A 17,623-nucleotide genomic window follows, 5' to 3' on the forward strand; every position below is an offset into this window, starting at 1 on the left:
CTTTAACGAGGTAGCTGCAGCATCATTAGCGTTTACTGGGTTTCAACACGTTTCGCGAGTAGGCAAAATGAGAGGTCATTCTGCACTGCTGAGTGCATTGGTGGAACGGTAGAGGCTGAAAATTCACACATTTTACCTTCCAGTTAGGGAAGTGACGGTGATGCTGGAAGACGTTACGTATATACTTTGCCTCTCGATTAATGGGGAGCCCGTGACAGGTAGAACGGACAACAGTCACCAGTTTTTTATGGAGAACTGCATTGCTTGTTTTGGTCGGGAGCCAGATTTGCAGGATCACGTCTTGGGTAAGGTGAATCTTGCATCGGTTTGGCGGTGCAGAGACACCGAACCGTGTGACACGCATTGAGCGGTATGTCCGGGCTCACATTTTCTGCATGCTTAGAACGATTGTGTTTTCGGATAAGTCCACCACTTCATTGAACTCGAAGTTTCTGCCTCTACTTTGCGATTTTCACCGAATTCCAACTTACAGTTGGGGGCAGCCAATCTGGCACACCTATACAGATCGTTATGTAGTGCATCACGATACAACTGTAAAGAGATGGATGGCCCCTCATACTGCTTTTTGTTTGGGCGTGGGAGCGTATGCCGCTCCTGGCACCTATACCTCGCGATCAGCTCGGCAATGTTGGTATTCCACTTGCACGACGGTATTGTTTTTTACTGTACTTATTGTTATTGTTATTGTTGTTATTATTATTATTATTATTATTATTATTATTATTATTATTATTATTATTATTGCAATCGTTCTGTTTTTGTTTAGGTGGAGTCATTGGCGCCGACATACAAAATATATACAGGCCTACTGCGCATTTTAGGCGAGGACTCGATGACATGGGAGTTGACGGTGTAAGTTTTAACCATTAATGTCCAATATTTTTCTTCAGAAGAATAATTTTCCTAATCGGCCTCTTGATAACTAATGTGCAGTTTATATGGCAGCCGTATATGGGAGTGGGGGTTCCGGATGACCTCGCTGCCCATTTATTTTTGTGCTCCACGCAGTCTCCGCTAGTGTCATTCGAGTGCATAGAGTGGCATCCGACAGAACGAGTTAGACAACAGTTCGGGATGCAACAACTTTCACCAGGCCCGACATTCGACCTCGGTCGTGATCATTGCAAGCGGTTGACAGGAGCACAGAACCATGACTGGGGAGAGATTTACAGTCACTTGGTTAATATGTAGACATCTGACTGCTATAACATATTGCACTTAGGCGAGGAGATTATCGACTTTCATCCTCTCCCAGTGTACTACGTGTGGTACACACAGCAGTACAGAATTCACCTACGACTGTCAGATAGAGTTGTACGTGAAGAGGTTGGCGCGAATGAACCACAGCCACAACAGGAAGAACCAGCTGGTCCTCAGCAGCAAGTCCGGCCTCATCAGCAGTAGTTTCAGGTATTATTATTATTATTATTATTATTATTATTATTATTATTATTATTATTATTATTATTAATTTTTACCGTTTTAAATTATTATTAATTATTATTGTTTAGGTTTATCTATTATCATTAATTACTATTAATGGTAATTAATTGTTAACTAGGTTCCAGCATATGAACACCACTATCAAGTCCAGGCATATGAGCACCAGTATCAAATGGCGGCATATGCCCAGCAGTTTCAGGATCCGGCATATACCCAGTAGTTACAGGCACCGTCCTACGACCAACAGCAATAGGAGTGGCCGGCATATGAGCAGCAGGCACCATACATACTAGAACCACAGCCATATCAGGCACCTGAGCCCTACATACCACAGCTGGTAATTCCAGCCGATGGTCACTTTAGTCCGTTGGGTGGATCTAACACCCTCATCTTGTCTCAGGTCCTGAGAGATACAGATTATCTATTTTCGACGCCACTGCAGGAAAGGTCTGCTCCATCTCAGCAGTTTGGCGGTCGTCGCGCCACATTAGGTCATGCCAGTGACTTCGACTTTGATCGATCGACGGGTCATGTAGATCCACCCGGTCCTTCCGTACCACCGCATCCCCAGTTGTTTGATTTGAATGAGTACCCACAGTAAGAAGAGGGAGATTTGGGACATGACTTGTAACATTGGTATGATCTTGGTGGAGCGAGTGCTCCGGGAATGAGTGGTTCCGGTTTGTATGACACTGGTGGTATGAGCATGCCAGATTTCAGTGGTCTCGACGTTGGTAGTGGTCTGGATGCCGGTGTGCCTCAGAGTCATCTGTATAACTTACGGACACAGACTGCGCCTCCGAACAAATACACCCCATCCTTGTATTCGAAGAAGGTGCTGAGGAAGTAGTCTTGGACATTGTTTCTTCTAAATTAATTTTTTTATCTGAAATGTTGTTTGCTGCAATATCTTGTAATACTGGTTGAAAAACTGGTTGGTAACGATGCAGGAATGAAGCTCAAAGGTGGGCCAATCTGCTACTAGATTGCGCTGTTGCCAGAGCATAAACCACAACAAATCGTGGTTGATCAGTCCCCTAGTGAGCTCCTGAAAACATTGAGCCTCTGAAGTTTCTTTGGTATTCTACAGCTTCCAAGTACAAAGAATCTATCAATAGCTGTTAGCACCATCGAACATTGAAAGAGCATCATACCAAGGAATGTGACTTAAATCTGAACCACCATGGAAAGCGGTGATCACCGTCGACATGGTGTTTAGTGAAAGCACCATTTGATACGACATTGTATCAAGAGATAGAGAGTTAGATAAAAATCAAAGAGAATAGAATAGGAATTCTTAGAATTAGGACCAAGAAGGAAATTAGAGTTTTCAATTATATCATTGATATTCACATTATTACATCCTATTCCTATTTATAGCATAATTCTTTAAGTGAGCTATATGTCCAATACTAATCCTAACATTCATGTGAAAACCAGGGTCTCAGTACATTAAAAAAAATCAAATAATAAGTTTTTTAGTTATTAGTTTTATGTGAAAGAATTTAAATTTTTTACGAATTAATATTAGGGTAAGTATATTTTTTGTACTTAAAATTTGTCAAAAATTTTAAGAAAACTCCTAAATTTTATTTTGTTTTAAATTTGTCCTAAAATTTTTCAATTTACATCAAATATATCTCTTAAAGCTAAATTTTAAAAAAAAATAGGACTAATCTAGCAATAATGCATGACAATTATCTTTGATATGCTTGTGTTGATGTTTATTCTTATAAAATTGTTGCTGAAATAGTCTTAATTTTTTTTGAAAAATTAGCCGTCAGGGGTATATTTGATGCAAATTGAAAAATTTTGGGACAAAATTAAAACAAAATAAAACTTAGGGGTATTTTTGAAACTTTTAACAAACTTAAAAGACAAAAAATATACTTTATCCTTAATTTTAACATTCATTATTTAAAATTTGAAAGAATTTAATCTGTATACTTTTACATTTAATTAGGTGTTAAATTTATTGCACAAATAAAAATAATTAATTTTCATCCTTATAATTTAAAAATAATATTTTTTTTCTCTGTATATATAAAATATAATTAAATATTAGTATAAAAAATTTATATTGATAGTTATGAAATTAATTTAAAATTTTTTTTTTTGAAATAATTGAATCTTAATTCTAATTATTAATTACAACATTAGTATTCTATCCAAATTATATGTAATGAATATTTGAAGGAAGAGAGGTAAAATTATATATAAAAAAGATAAGCGATAAAAATTTAAAACTAAATTAAAAAATAAAAAAAGTGCATATAATAATAATAATAATAATAATAATAATAATAATAATAATAATAATAATAATAATAATAATAATTTTTTTATGTAAACGAGATATTTTTTAATTATATTTAATTATAAATTTAAAGTATTTTTTATAATTTTATGAATTTATTTGAATTATTTTATTAAATTTTTTTAGAACAAAAAGGTAGAGAGATAGAGAATGAGAGAGTAAAGAGAGAGAAAGAGGAAGAAGAAGAAGGACAGAGAAAATTTGTTCATTTTAAAAGAAAAATTTTTATTTTAATTATAATGAAAAAATATCTCCCGACACATTTTATTTTGTCAGATTAGTAATATAAAATATAAATTATAAGTGAAAAATTCTGTAATGCTCAAAGAAAGATTCATCTACACATGCTGAAGCCTATGTGTTATGGTCTGGAGGGAAACGCGTGTCCCTTGGATGTGATCGTCTGGTGTGAGCCCTTGCAGTTGGTGCTGAGATTTCATTGAGATTTCACTTTGTGACAAAAGAGTTAAATAAAGTCTCAGTGTCCAAAATACATGTACAAATAGAATGTAGATTCAGCGCCGAAACATATGCACAATACACGAATTGGTGACTCAATACTCGAATTATTTATTTTAATTTAAATAATTTTAAATTTTAAAAGTATGAAAATATTTCATCTAAAATTTAGATGATTATAATTTAAATTAATAATTTAATTTAATTCAATAAAAACAATATACTTATATTATTATTATTATTATTATTATATTATTATTATTATAGGATTATTATTATTAATGTAATAACCATATTTTAATATTTATTATTTATATATTTAAAAATTATATTTGAGAATTATTTATTTAGTTTCATAATAAAAAATATTTTTAAATTTGAATAATTTATTAATTAGTTTGTACTTATTATATTATATACTCAATAATTTATTGAAAAAATATTAATATAATGAATAAAAAAATTTAAAAAGATATTATTTAAAAAATAGAGACAAATAAATTCCTAATCAATTTTAATTTAGAGACAATCAGACCCCTATTCACTCCTGAACCTAACACGTCAACGTTTTTCATTCAGAGTTGATGAAAAAATACAGGAATCTCGTTGTGTCACAGAAGTAGAGGATAGAGACCGAAGTAAGTTGTTTTTATTGTGAGGAATCCCGTTGTCATTATGAGAAATAAACATGGATCAAATTGATAGTTCACTCTAATTTAAATGACATGGTTTCTAAAAAAATAATGTGATGGCAGTTTTAAAGTACGTAACTTAATCGCTACGGTTTAAATGTACAGTTTTAAATTACGTTTAATCTATCACCGTATTAATTAAGATGTTCCTATATTAATTTGAACGTTCTCCTATACAAGAATAAATTGTTATAATATTATTTATGATTATTTTAAAAGAGTACTATATTTAATAAAATTATTATCTCTTAGGTATTATGGTGTGATATTATTAAAGTAATTTTATATTATATCTTATCATACTAAGATAGAAAATGACGTTATTAGACTAAGTATGCACGTAGAAAGGAGCCAATTTATTTTTATATGCTCATGATTTAATTTAATAATATTTTTTTTTTAAATTAATTTTACTGTAGTACAACAATACAAGTATATTTATTCTTATTGAATTAAATTAAATTATTAATTTAAATTATAATCATCTAAATTTTAGATGAAATATTTTCATAATTTTAAATTTTAAAATTATTTGAATTAAAATAAATGATTCGAGTACTGAACCACCAATTTGCGTACTATGCATATATTCAGTGCTGAGTCTACATTCTATTTGTGCATGTATTTTGAGTATTAAGATCTCATTTAACTCTTTTGCCACAAAGTGGAGTCTTAGTATTCGAAATGGGTTCAAATTTTAAAACTTTTCTTAGTATCTAAGATATGGTCAACTATGTATTTATATAATTACGTTATATTTTATGTATTTCTATAAATTTGATATTTATTTAATTTAAATAAAAAAATTTATTTCTATGACATAATTTTTTTTTACTTATTTTGGTTATGTACTGTGCATGCATTTTTCGAAGGCCATGATCATACTCATCACATTTTCATCACTTCACACAACCCACTACAAATCCAACGTCCAAGGCCAGCCGACCATTAGGATATGTGCACAAAAAATAAAATAAAATATTACATTCCAAAACAAATTACCTTTGTAAATTTAATTAATTAGTGTGTTTTGATAATCATCTTAACATCTATCATCATGCTCATTGTGAGACAAATTCTGAAAAGGATTGGGTCCACTACTACAATTGCCAGCACCAACTGCACTGGCTCACATCAGACGATCACATCTAAGGGACACGCATTTTCTTTCAGACTATGACACATAGATTTTAGCATGTGTAGATGAATCTTTCTTTTAGCATAATAGAATTTTTCATTATAAATTATATATACAGTGAAAAAGATAGATAGAAATAGAGAATAATAAGAGAAAGATATATAAGACTATTGAGAAAGAAAATTTATTAATTTAAAAAAATATATTAAAAGTTGTGGTAGGCTTAAAGAAGGGGGTTGAATATATGCCTTCCTTTTTTAAGTTGCTGTTTTAACTTTTTAAATCAAAATTTTCAATTCTGATTCTGTTTGTACTCAGCAACGAAAATTTATGAGACAATTTATTTTTGTCTCATGAATATCAGAAAACAGAATACAGCAGAGAAGAGAAAAGTTAACACCAGCATATATCCTGATTCGGTTGCCTTGTGCTATGCAACTCACGTCTAGCCTCCTCCACAACAATGGAGAAATTTTCACTATAGTTAAAAATATTACATACACCAATTTCACACTCAAGTTCTAACCTAACTTGACATTGATTATGCTAACACCTAACTATTCACTCTTAGTGCTAACCCAACTAAGAAAGGGATACCTAACAGGTACAAGATACAAGACACTTAACCAACCTAAAGAAATCAGAAAATAACTCTAGACTTTTCTCTCAAGTATATCACTTAGCCTTTTTCCACTCATGGCTTTTACTTGAGCTTTCTCACAATGCCTTTTCTCATAAGAAATTACAGAAAGATAAACATAGAAAAGTGCATCACAATCTGTAAAACATGAAGGAGATTGACTTCATCAACAGCCTCTTAGCTATGTGCATAACCAGATTTGCAAATCTCAGATTGAGTTCTTCAGTATTGGCCGAAATGCTTCTTTGAAAGAAAGCATTATCCAAGTAGAGGAACTTTTCTTCAGAACACAACTCACAAACTCTGGTTTTCTCTCCTTGCTTCTGAATGAGCAGAAAGTCTTCTTTTAACTCCTTATATGTTGCTGGGTTCTTCTTCCAAGGTCAACACCTTGAGCCTTGAGCTTCACCAACCCATAGATTCACTTTTTCTCCTTAAACCTTAGATTAGAAACTTTGCTTCTGACTTATCCAACTTGACCGAAAGCCATGAAGGAGTAACCGAAATTGTCTTCCAATGGTCAACCAAATCTGAACCATAGAGATGCAACTTGGTCCCCAAGAATCTCTTGTGATTGAATTTGTAGCAGTGAAGAACAGAGATCAACTTTCCTTTGTATCCCATTTCGGACCAAGCAGAGAGTTGGGAAGCAGAGAAGAAGCTTTGATGCATGCAAGAGGAAATGGGTTACCTTTAACCTTTTCTTAAGCCAGATTTGGTTTGAACTTGTTGAGATGACATCTACCTTTCAAACTTAATTTTTCTTTCTTGCTTTTTTGGTGATTTGCTTAGGGAAGAAGCTCTCTCTTTTTCTCTTTCTTACTTTTCTGAAACTCTGATTTAACTAAGACAAAAAAGAGAGGAACGTTGCTTTGGTAAGAGCAAGATGGAGGGAATTGAACTCAACTCGGGCTTGGATCGGATATGGTTCATGTAACCCGTTTGGCCCATATGACTTCTTTCTTTATTTTTCATTGGGCTTCATTTGATTTACTAACCCACCAGCTTTGTTTTATTTTCCATTCTATTTGGACTGTAATTCAAATTTTGGCCTGCAACATTTTATAAATAATTAGTAATATGCAATTATAATTAATCAACACTAATTATTTATTTGTCCAAAAATAATGTTTGTCATCACTAATTAATTTAGTTAATTTCTTAACTCAACAAATATTTTATCTCAATTTTAATGAGTGTCATATGTCATATTTTGATTATTAAATTAGTAATATAATATAACTATATTTTAATTTTAATATTTTAAATTTAATTTAATTTTAATTGTAATTAAAAAAAAATCATGTATATTTTGATTGTGAAATTTATAATTAATCATTGATAATAATACATAAGAAAGATAGAATTAGTAAAGGGATAAGAATGATAGAGAAAGATAGATAGAAAGAGGAAGATAGAACTCTTTAATTTTAGAATGAAAGATTTGATTTTAATTACAATAAAAAAGTGACATTTGACATATTTTAGTTGTGATTTGTAAAATTAACAAAGTATAATAAATGTTTAAAAAATGAGTTAAAAGCATTTCTCATTATTAAATTTCTAGATTAAAAAAATTGAACTGACTGCTAAAAATATTAACAAAAAACAATCAACTCTGTTGGTCTGAGTTTTTCTCTTTCAATTAATCCAATTTGAATTTCTAAATTTTTAAAAATTTTGATTTGTGATGCGTGTTAGTAAAAATTGAGTTGACTCGTTAAATTACCAAAGTGCAAAGGTTGCTTAAAATTGTGTTATGGAGGAAAAGGAGGGTAAAATAAAGTTCAGAGGATTTTGTATGAGAATGATGATCTCTTTGCAAAGAATGATATAATTTAACTTATTATGAACTTGTTTGGAAATCCTTTAATATTAAGAAAAATATTTATTTTTATTTAAAATTTAATTTTATCATTTAAAATAACTATAATATATCAATGGAATATAATTCAAATTTAAAAATTGTGTGAATGGATTTGGAATTCAAATGCTTTTTTATCTGATTTACAAATTAAAAAAAAATGAAAATTAAAATTTTTAAAAAAATTCAAATCATTTATTTTTAATTATTCCAAAACAAAAAAAAATCAACTTTTGAATAAATTTTAATTTCTAGCATTCCAAACAACTTCTATACAAGGGCGATGAGACTTTTTTTTTCTTTCCCACAACGACAAATTAAAGAAGAAAAATTGCTAAAATCAGAAAACAACATATACCAATCACATAAAAGATATAACCAGATGCAATTTCTTCTCAATATCCTTTCAACCATTATTTTCTGTAGAATACAAATTCATGTAACCTTACTAGCAGAGCTATCTTTAAAGTTTAAACTATACCTAATTCTTGTAATTGTTTTTTTTTACCAAAGATATGGAGACTCAGATCTGCAACCTCTTAAGTGAGTATAAAAAGACTATATACCATTTGAGTTATAACTCATTAGCTACCCAATTCTTGTAATTGTAGGTAAATAGATGCACCTTTTAATGAATTTTGTAATAATATAACTAACATGAAGAACTGAAGACAACTTTCGTCATGGCATTAAATTTAAATATCCTTTTTTTTTATTTCTTGAGTAATTACAAAACAATTAGATTTCTGATTTCTCTGTACATGTTATATTCTCTCACACTCACACTCGAGGCCAAAATTTGGTTTAAGTGACACTCCAAGCAGAAGACACATCATACTTTGTGCCCCTTCAATTTCTTGCTATGAAAGTTGGTGATGTGCTTGACATGAATAATCACGTTTTCATGTCTAGATTCCTTCATATTTCCGGTTCCTCTTTTTGTTTTTCTTTCCCGAATGTAAAGAAGATTTTCCACCATGAAACTTCCTACCATTTTGGCAGGATTCTTCCAGTAGAATCAGCAATTTTCTTAAGTAACAGCTGCTGACGTGGCCCTTCGATCATGAGACTTCACTGTTGGAAGCGTTTTCTTAAGTATCTTCCTATCTCTAATGCCATCAAATAGTAGTTCATAGGAATGGTAAGTTATGTGGCCTTTCTTCAACAAATCTTCTACAACAATCTTGGGTGCTGCAACCACCTTTTTATCAGCTTCAAAGATTGTATTTACAATATCCGGGACGATACCCTTTCCGATCATAAGGTTGATGATACCAACTGCTTCATGAAGCTTGTCCTCCATGCAAAGACAATTTAGAACTCGTCCAAATGTAATTAGCGATGGAATAAACCCCTTTTCAATATTTTCCACTAGAAGATTATACCCTTGTGTAACATTTGCAGTTTTGCAGAAGCCATCAATCATGACCCTATAGGTATAGTTATCTGGTTCACAGCCATTTCGCTTCATCTCAGAGAAGAGCTTTACTGCCATTTTCATGTTGAGCTGTTCGGAAAACGCACAAAGTACAATGTTATATGTTGCTGTTGTATGATAAACATTGTATTGTTTTTCCATCCTTCTAAATAAGCTGTAAGCACCATCAAGATCCCCAATTTTACAGAAACCAGTGATCAATGTGCCAAAACTAACCACATCAGGTGCCAAACCCTTGCTTCTCATATCCCCAAGCAAATCCAAAGCTTCATTTACTTTCTTATCTTTACAAAGGCATTCAATGATAATGTTGTATGTAATTATGTTTGGAGCGGATCCCTTCTCCGCCATAGCCTTGAAGATCTCCATTACTTCATCACTTTTCGCAGCCTTGCAAAGCCCATTCAACAAAGAATTGTATGTGATAACATCAGGAGTCACACCTTGGCTCCACATTCTATTTACCATCTCAATTGCAGTGTCTAACTTCTGCTGTTTACAGTAGCCATCAATCAAAGTATTGAAAGTAAAAATGTCAGGAAGGCATCCTTTGGCAATAGCATCATTGACAAGATCATTGGCATCAGATACACAACCCATCTTGCACAGTCCATTTATGACTAAATTGTAAGTCCACATATTAGGGTGAGAGCCATTTTCTGCCATCTCCTTCATCAACTGCAAAGCTGGCAAAATCAGACCCAACTGAGACAACCCTTTAATCATGGTATTGTAAACAACAATGCTTGGCCTCAAACCCTTCTCAATTCCATGCTTAAAAATAGCCATGGCTTGATCAGGATCACCATCCTGGCACAATACATTGATCAAGGAACAATAAGTAAACTCATCAGGCTGGAAGCCCTTAAAAACTGCATCCTTCAGAATCCTATTAGCATCTTGCACCTTCCCAGTCTTGCAGTATCCATTAATAATAGTATTATAGGTGAAACCATCAGGCTCAAGCCCACAATTAACCATCTTATGCAAGTATCCCTCAGCTTTGACAACCTGAGAATTCCTACAAAGCCCACAAATCAAAGTGTTATATGTGACAACATCAGGACTCAAACCTTCTCTCGCCACAACACCAAGCAACCTAACAGCACCATCAATATGACCTCCATTACAAAGCCCTTGAATAAATATATTAAAAGTAAACAAATTGGGATTAACCCCTCTCTTTAAAACCTTGCTCAGAAGCCTTTCACTCTCTCCCACAATCCCCTTTTTACAGAGCCTATGAGCAAGCTTGTTAAAAGTTGTAACATCAGGAAACAAAAGTCTCTCGAGCATTTCATCAAACACCTCACGCGCATCATCAAAACACCCGGATTCATAAAACCCTTCAACAACGTTACAATACGCCACCGCATTCGAATTACACCCCATGAAATGCATGTTCTTAAGAAGCCTAAGAGCAGCATGGGGTCTCCTAGTTCTACAAAACGACTTGATCCTCACGGTGTAGGTGCACACATCGGAACAAACCCCTCTATCCTTCATCCTCATGTAAACCTTATGTGCTTGGTTGTGGTACCCGTGCTCAACCAGAATGTTCATGATAGCGTTGTAGGAGTGTACGGAAGGGTCGCAGTTGAAGAGGTCCATGTGCTCGAACGTGTCAACAGCTTCCTGAACTTTCCCTCTTCTTCCGTAGCTCCTCATGGCTTCGACGTACGCTCCTTCTAGAATCGCGTTGTCGAGGTTGGTTCTCATCTCCGAGAGAATGTTCTCCATGTTCTCGAACTCGCCGTGGAGACCAAGCTTCTGAACCATGCATTTGTATGTTAAAAGCGTATGCTTGAACCCTTCCTCGGTTTTCACCGAGTTGAACATTTCCAATGCCCTAAGAGGGTTCTTTTGGGATTTTATTACCGCAGCGACATGTTTCGGAAGAAGAACACGATTCATTCCACAAAAAAGAAACTATAAACATAGTCTTCAGAACCGAACTGGTGATCGAATCGGTCAGACTCCTGATTCACTAGTTTATTGGTTCAACTGATAGATCACTGATTGAACCGATAAAATTGATCCTACATAAATAAAAAATATAAAATAATTTATTTTAACAAGTATTAAACGTAAATTAATATAAAATACATGACAACAATCAATTATCAATTTCTAAAAATACCTAAAAAAAAATTTTCAATTAGCATTAAACCTACATTAAAACAATTAAATAAAAATAACAATAAAAATTAAACCTAAATTAAATCAGTATCAATCAAGTATTTAACCTACATTAAAACAGCAATAATCAAGTATTAAAATAGTAACAATCAACCGCAACAATTAAGTATTCTATACAAATTTCAATTAGCATCAAATTTTTATTTAAACTTACACATTAAAACAACAGCAACAATTTATACACAAAGTCTAATTGCTTTTAAATTTGTTATCAAGTGTCATTCTATACCAAGGTTCTGAAAACCGGACCGATTATCGAACCGCTTTAGATACTGGTTTACTGGTTCATTGGTTTACCGGTTCAACCGTGGTTCAACTAGAAAAATCGTTTTATAATAAACACCTGATTCTAATAAAAATTCAATGAATAAAGCAACTGGTTCTAAACACTCTTCTGCTGCATTTTTTTACTTCAAAGGGGGATCATAAACTACTAGTTCTATGAATAAACAAACTACAATGATATGCAATGCCAAAAATAGGCCAATGATGAAATAATAAAGGGCTTCACGCTTCAATTCTATATTCAAGTTTGTAGGGGACCAGAATCAACAGAGTAATACCGTTGGAATAGTCTTCCTTCTTAATTCTCATATACCTCAAAGAATTTCCTACAAAATGAAAATTGAACACAACACACAGCCTTAAAACAAAAACAGAACAACACTCAGAAATCAATCACCTCTTCCAAACACAGCCTTAAAACAAAACAGAACAACATTCAGAGTATGAGCATTGATCACCAAAAATTGATTTCTGAAACAAAACAAACACAGCAAAACCAGCAGAACAACATTCAAAGTTTGAGCATTGATCACAAAAAAAATTATTCCAGAAACTAAACAAACACAGCAAAACCAGCAGCACATCACTAATCATAATCAATAATCAAAAGACATTCAATAATCAATTATCTCACAAGACCTTCAATAATCAATAATCAGCAAAATCACAACACACAAAACAGCAACACAGGAGAACCAGAGCTAATCAGTAATCAAATAATCATTCAATAAAAAATTTAAAACACAACTTTCAAATAATCATTGAACAGGGCATAAAAAAAACGCAGAAGTGAGCAGTGAACAGACCTTCGAAGTCTGGGGCTCTGGACAGAGTACGTTGCCGCGACTGACGACGCCGACCACACGACAGCGAGCAGGACGGCGAGCAGATGAAGACGAAGCATGGGCCGAGCTTGCGGAAGAAGGGAGCAGGGGTTGGAGACGGGGAGAACAGGACGAAGAGAGAAGACCTGCGTGCGACGGACGGCGGCAGTGGCTAGACGGACGGACGGCGGCAGAGGCTAGGGTTTTCAACTTTTTCTTTGGTTGAGGACTTGAGGTTGAGTTCTGAGTTCTGGAGAAGGAGAGAAGGGGATTGGCTCAGCGCCACTGATTGTAGACAAGACGAAGAGAGAAGCCCATGCTGCGTGCGACGGACGGCGGCAGCGGCGAACTCCTTGCGGCGGTGGAGGAAGCTAGGGTTTCTCTTTGGTTGAGGGAGAGGGAGAGGGAGACGCGTGCGGCGCGGTGACGGGGACCGGTGAGAGGAGAGAAATCAAGCTGAGGCGAGGCGACGACGCAGCGACGAAGGTGGCTGAGGCGACGAGGAGGCAGAGGAGCCGGCAATCGTGAGTGTGAGAGAGAGAAAGTGCCTCTGCAGCTCTGCGGAGGCTGAGTGAGGATGTGAGATTGAGAAAGAGTAAGGTTCACTTCACTGGCTTCAGGGAGGGAGAGGAACTGAGGGTTAGGTTAGAGTTTTCTTTGCATAGGTTGAAGGGAAGAAGATCAAGAAGAAAGAGTAGAGGAGTTTGGTGTTTATCTGCTAGTTCACAGCACAGTTCTCGGACCGAACTAGTCGGTTCGACCGGTCTAACCATAAACTGAAAGTAATTATGGTCCGACTAACCTCATAAAATCGTTGAGCAAAAAATTAATGGTGAATTGCAAAATTGCTCGGTCGGATCAAATTGGAATTCGTCCGGTTTTTACTTTTCAACTAAAAAATTAAAAAGAAGCCTCTAGTAGGAGAGGCAGTAGGACCAGAGGTCATCTGAGACGGGTCAAACGAAACTGTCCGGACTCTCGGAGTCGGGATAATCTTTCTTGGAGTCAGGATAATCTTCTTCGGACCCTGGGACTCAGCCACCAGCTTCTTCGGAGGCAGCTGTGACGAAGACCCCTCCCCCAAAGTCTTATTTGACAGATTTTGGGCGGCCACCGCTTTCTTGGCCTTCCGAAAAGACTTCATAGAATCCGAAGATTTAACCATCTCTGAAAAGGAGCCAGGGAAACAATTACACAGAAGGAAAAAGATAAATTTACAGACAATAGAAGAAAACTACCAGTGAAGAAAGAGGCTTGTTCCACAAAGGGGCTCCCCCAGTGCTCCTCTAAAACACCCACAAAGGCTTGTTCCACCTCATCTAAACTTTTCCAAAGATACTTGAGAACTACTGTATCTTTTTGCCAACATAAAGAAGATGTTGGCTCATCATTTTCATCCAAAAAGAAAGGACGAGCACCCTCAACAGTTCGGACTTTAAAATAGTAGTTCTTAAAGACGCGGAAGGATTCGTCAAACATCGAAAACACTTTCTTCCCCTGGGTAGCTCGGAAGAAAATCCAAGAAGCCTTCTTCTTGGCCACCCCGGGTTTGGTCAACACAAACAGGTAAAGAAAAAGGTTCAAGGTAGGTCGGACACCTAGCTCTTGGCACAGTAACTGAAAGATCTTTACGAAGGCCCAAGAGTTCGGATGAAGCTGTGAAGGGGCCACATTACAGTTCCATAGGAGCTCGGTTTCAAAATGAGTGAAAGGAAGGATAATACCTAACTGGTTGAAGAAGTAGTCGTAGGCATAAAAGAAAGGGCGCTCTTCCCGAGTCAAGAGAGGGAAACAAACCCTCTCCTCAGGGTCGGGCGACAACAGCTTATAATTCTTTTCATCCTCCCTATTACTACACACCCTATGGAACCTCCTAAGTCTCTCACAGTACTCTGGATCGGCCACAGTAACACACATCAACACTATAGAGTCTAGCCAATCGGCCATGCCAGTAGGGACCCTAGTGGACATCTCGACAATATTCTTACGGGAAGACATATAGCAACTACACCTACAGTAATAAAAAAGAAAAAAGGTCACTACCAAACAACTCGGACAGTAAGAGAATGACAAGAAACAATCAACAAGCGTCAGATATGGCAGCAAAAGGGAACCCCAGGACTTGCGAAGAACAGAGGATCAACACCAAGAGCCTAGGGGCACCCTTTGGAGGCAACAACAGAGCAAAACGCAGAAAAGGAAACGACACAAAAGTCAGAGCCCTAACCCTCTCAAACAAAAGAAAATACAAGGAGGCAAACAGAAACCTAGGTACCAGCCTTTCTTCATACAAACAGCAAGATAAAAAGACTGTAACTATAAAAAAACAGAGGCACACAAAGAGACATGCAGAAAGCTTCAATCTTCTCGAAGGAAGTCCAGCAAAGATCAAAACTTTTTCCAAAAAGATAGCATGCAGCAGTTATTAAAACGCATAAAAAAAAGGTATGAAGTAAAATACCAACCTGAAAAGAGGAACAAGAGATAACAACAGATGTGCAGCAAAAAGCACGAACGGTCCAACAGACTCTTTGGAACTCCAAAGAAAGAAGAAAGCTAGGGGCAAACTGAAAGCAAAGAAAGAGGAGTCAAACAAAAGTCTCTTAGAACAAGAAAGTAGAAGGAGAAGATAAACTTCTCTAAATTCAAAATTGAAAGGAGGGAAGGAAATGGCAAAATAAAATTAAAAACCCTATTAATGGGCTTTTAAAGTACTCGCACATTCGAAGGAAGCTAAACGCACCCCAAAAGCACGCCGCAATTAAAAGACTAGAAATGCTTCACATTAAAGCAGAAGCAACGCTAGATTCGCCCAAAGAAGAGCTACTCACAACCAACTAAAACAATGCTTGAGCACGACTTCCTCAAAGGGGTCGAAGTATAAAAACACGGCCTCAAAGGGAAGATCGAAACTGAAGTAGGGGCACTGTTTATACCCTAGGTCGAGCTAGGCGATCTGGGTTGGACGAAGACAAAATCGACCGACTTCTTATAAGGGTGGCTCGTCACTGACTTCTTCTCAAAGAGCTCAGTCAAATCGCTATAAGGGCATAAGCAGGTCCAAAGCAGAAGATCACAGCCCACTTGAAGGCGGCTGGCCAAAGATAAGTGGACTCACCCACAAAAAAATAAGATAAGATAACTAACTTATCTCAGGGGAGTCACTCCACACTACTATAAATACACTGGAGCACTCAGGTATAACTCACACCCTGATTCTACACAAAAAAAACCTGCCTAAAACCCGTGCTAACTTAAGCATCGGAGTCTCTTGCAGGTACCACCATCCTTCGGTGATCAAGGATCAACAGCATCTCAAGATTCAGCAAGTCGGACCTAGCAGCTCCGATCACACCCAAAGATCTCATCTGAGATCGACCTTCAGTTTTAGGTAACCCTCGGAACACCTAGCTTCAAGTAGAAACCTAATGATGTCATATCCAGGCAGAAAAAATGACGGAAACCTATGGTAGATCCAGGAGACAACAAGCGGCATGCACCCCACAATGTCAGTCACATCACACCCAGCAATGGTGCAGAGTAAATAGTACATGTGTGTCAGCAGTGCAGACCCCAAGACAACTGCCTGCAACAATCAAAATCCACCAGCAACGTCAGCCATCTCAAAGGAACAAGTGTATCTGACTTGTCCGTGAAAAGAAAGCCCCCGATAAGCATCATCAAGTAGCACATGACGTACTTACGGAGTGTCTATGTATCTTCCCCATATGGAATGTGTGAAACCCTGTTCCTCAGCCAGGTCATCGTCAAACTGAAAACCTGTTTTCCTTCCCCTGGCTGTGGTGGTAGCTTGGCACCAAGTAAATCCTCAACCCACTCCCACGTGGGGTAGCCATGGTATTACTAGAAGTCTCTAGTACAACCCCCAATTGGCTCACCCTTCATGTGCAGACCAAGATGATAGGAAACATCTTGAAGTGCAATGCTACACTCACCTTGATGCACCACTATTTCGTGGTACATTTTGTACTTAATTGATGGATTTTATCCACTAAACTCACACTTATTCATATAATTCACATGTTTTACATTTTCCTTCTTAATTTTGTGCTATGATTGAAAACATGCTTCTTTGGCCTTAAATTTGCTAATTTTAATCCTCTCTTATTACCATTCGATGCCTTGATATGTGTGTTAAGTGATTTCATGGTTTATAGGATAGGAATGGCTTAGAGAATGGAAAGGAAGCATGCAAAAGTGGAAGGAATACAAGAAATTGAAGGAATTGTTAACTTGTCAACCCTGATCTCTTCATACTAAATCGACCACAACTTGAGCTACG

The 17,623-nt window shown here is 35.8% G+C and overlaps 1 protein-coding gene across 2 annotated transcripts; it reads right to left on the bottom strand.

Moving 5' to 3' along the window:
* Positions 1-9,240: 9,240 nt before the first annotated feature.
* On the bottom strand, positions 9,241-14,078 carry LOC112710294 (uncharacterized). Of its 2 annotated transcripts, XM_025762466.3 has the most exons (3): positions 13,303-14,078; positions 12,775-12,822; positions 9,241-12,051 (listed from the first exon to the last, which is right to left on the bottom strand). In XM_025762466.3, the coding sequence occupies exon 3, from the start codon at positions 11,924-11,926 to the stop codon at positions 9,605-9,607; it is 2,322 nt and encodes a 773-aa protein (XP_025618251.1). In that variant the 5' UTR covers positions 11,927-12,051; positions 12,775-12,822; positions 13,303-14,078; the 3' UTR covers positions 9,241-9,604. The 2 variants fall into 2 exon arrangements, with proteins under 2 accessions (XP_025618251.1, XP_025618242.1); XM_025762457.3 differs by lacking the exon at positions 12,775-12,822.
* Positions 14,079-17,623: the final 3,545 nt, after the last annotated feature.

Source organism: Arachis hypogaea, chromosome 1 (assembly GCF_003086295.3).
Source record: "Arachis hypogaea cultivar Tifrunner chromosome 1, arahy.Tifrunner.gnm2.J5K5, whole genome shotgun sequence".
Classification (NCBI taxonomy): domain Eukaryota; kingdom Viridiplantae; phylum Streptophyta; class Magnoliopsida; order Fabales; family Fabaceae; genus Arachis; species Arachis hypogaea.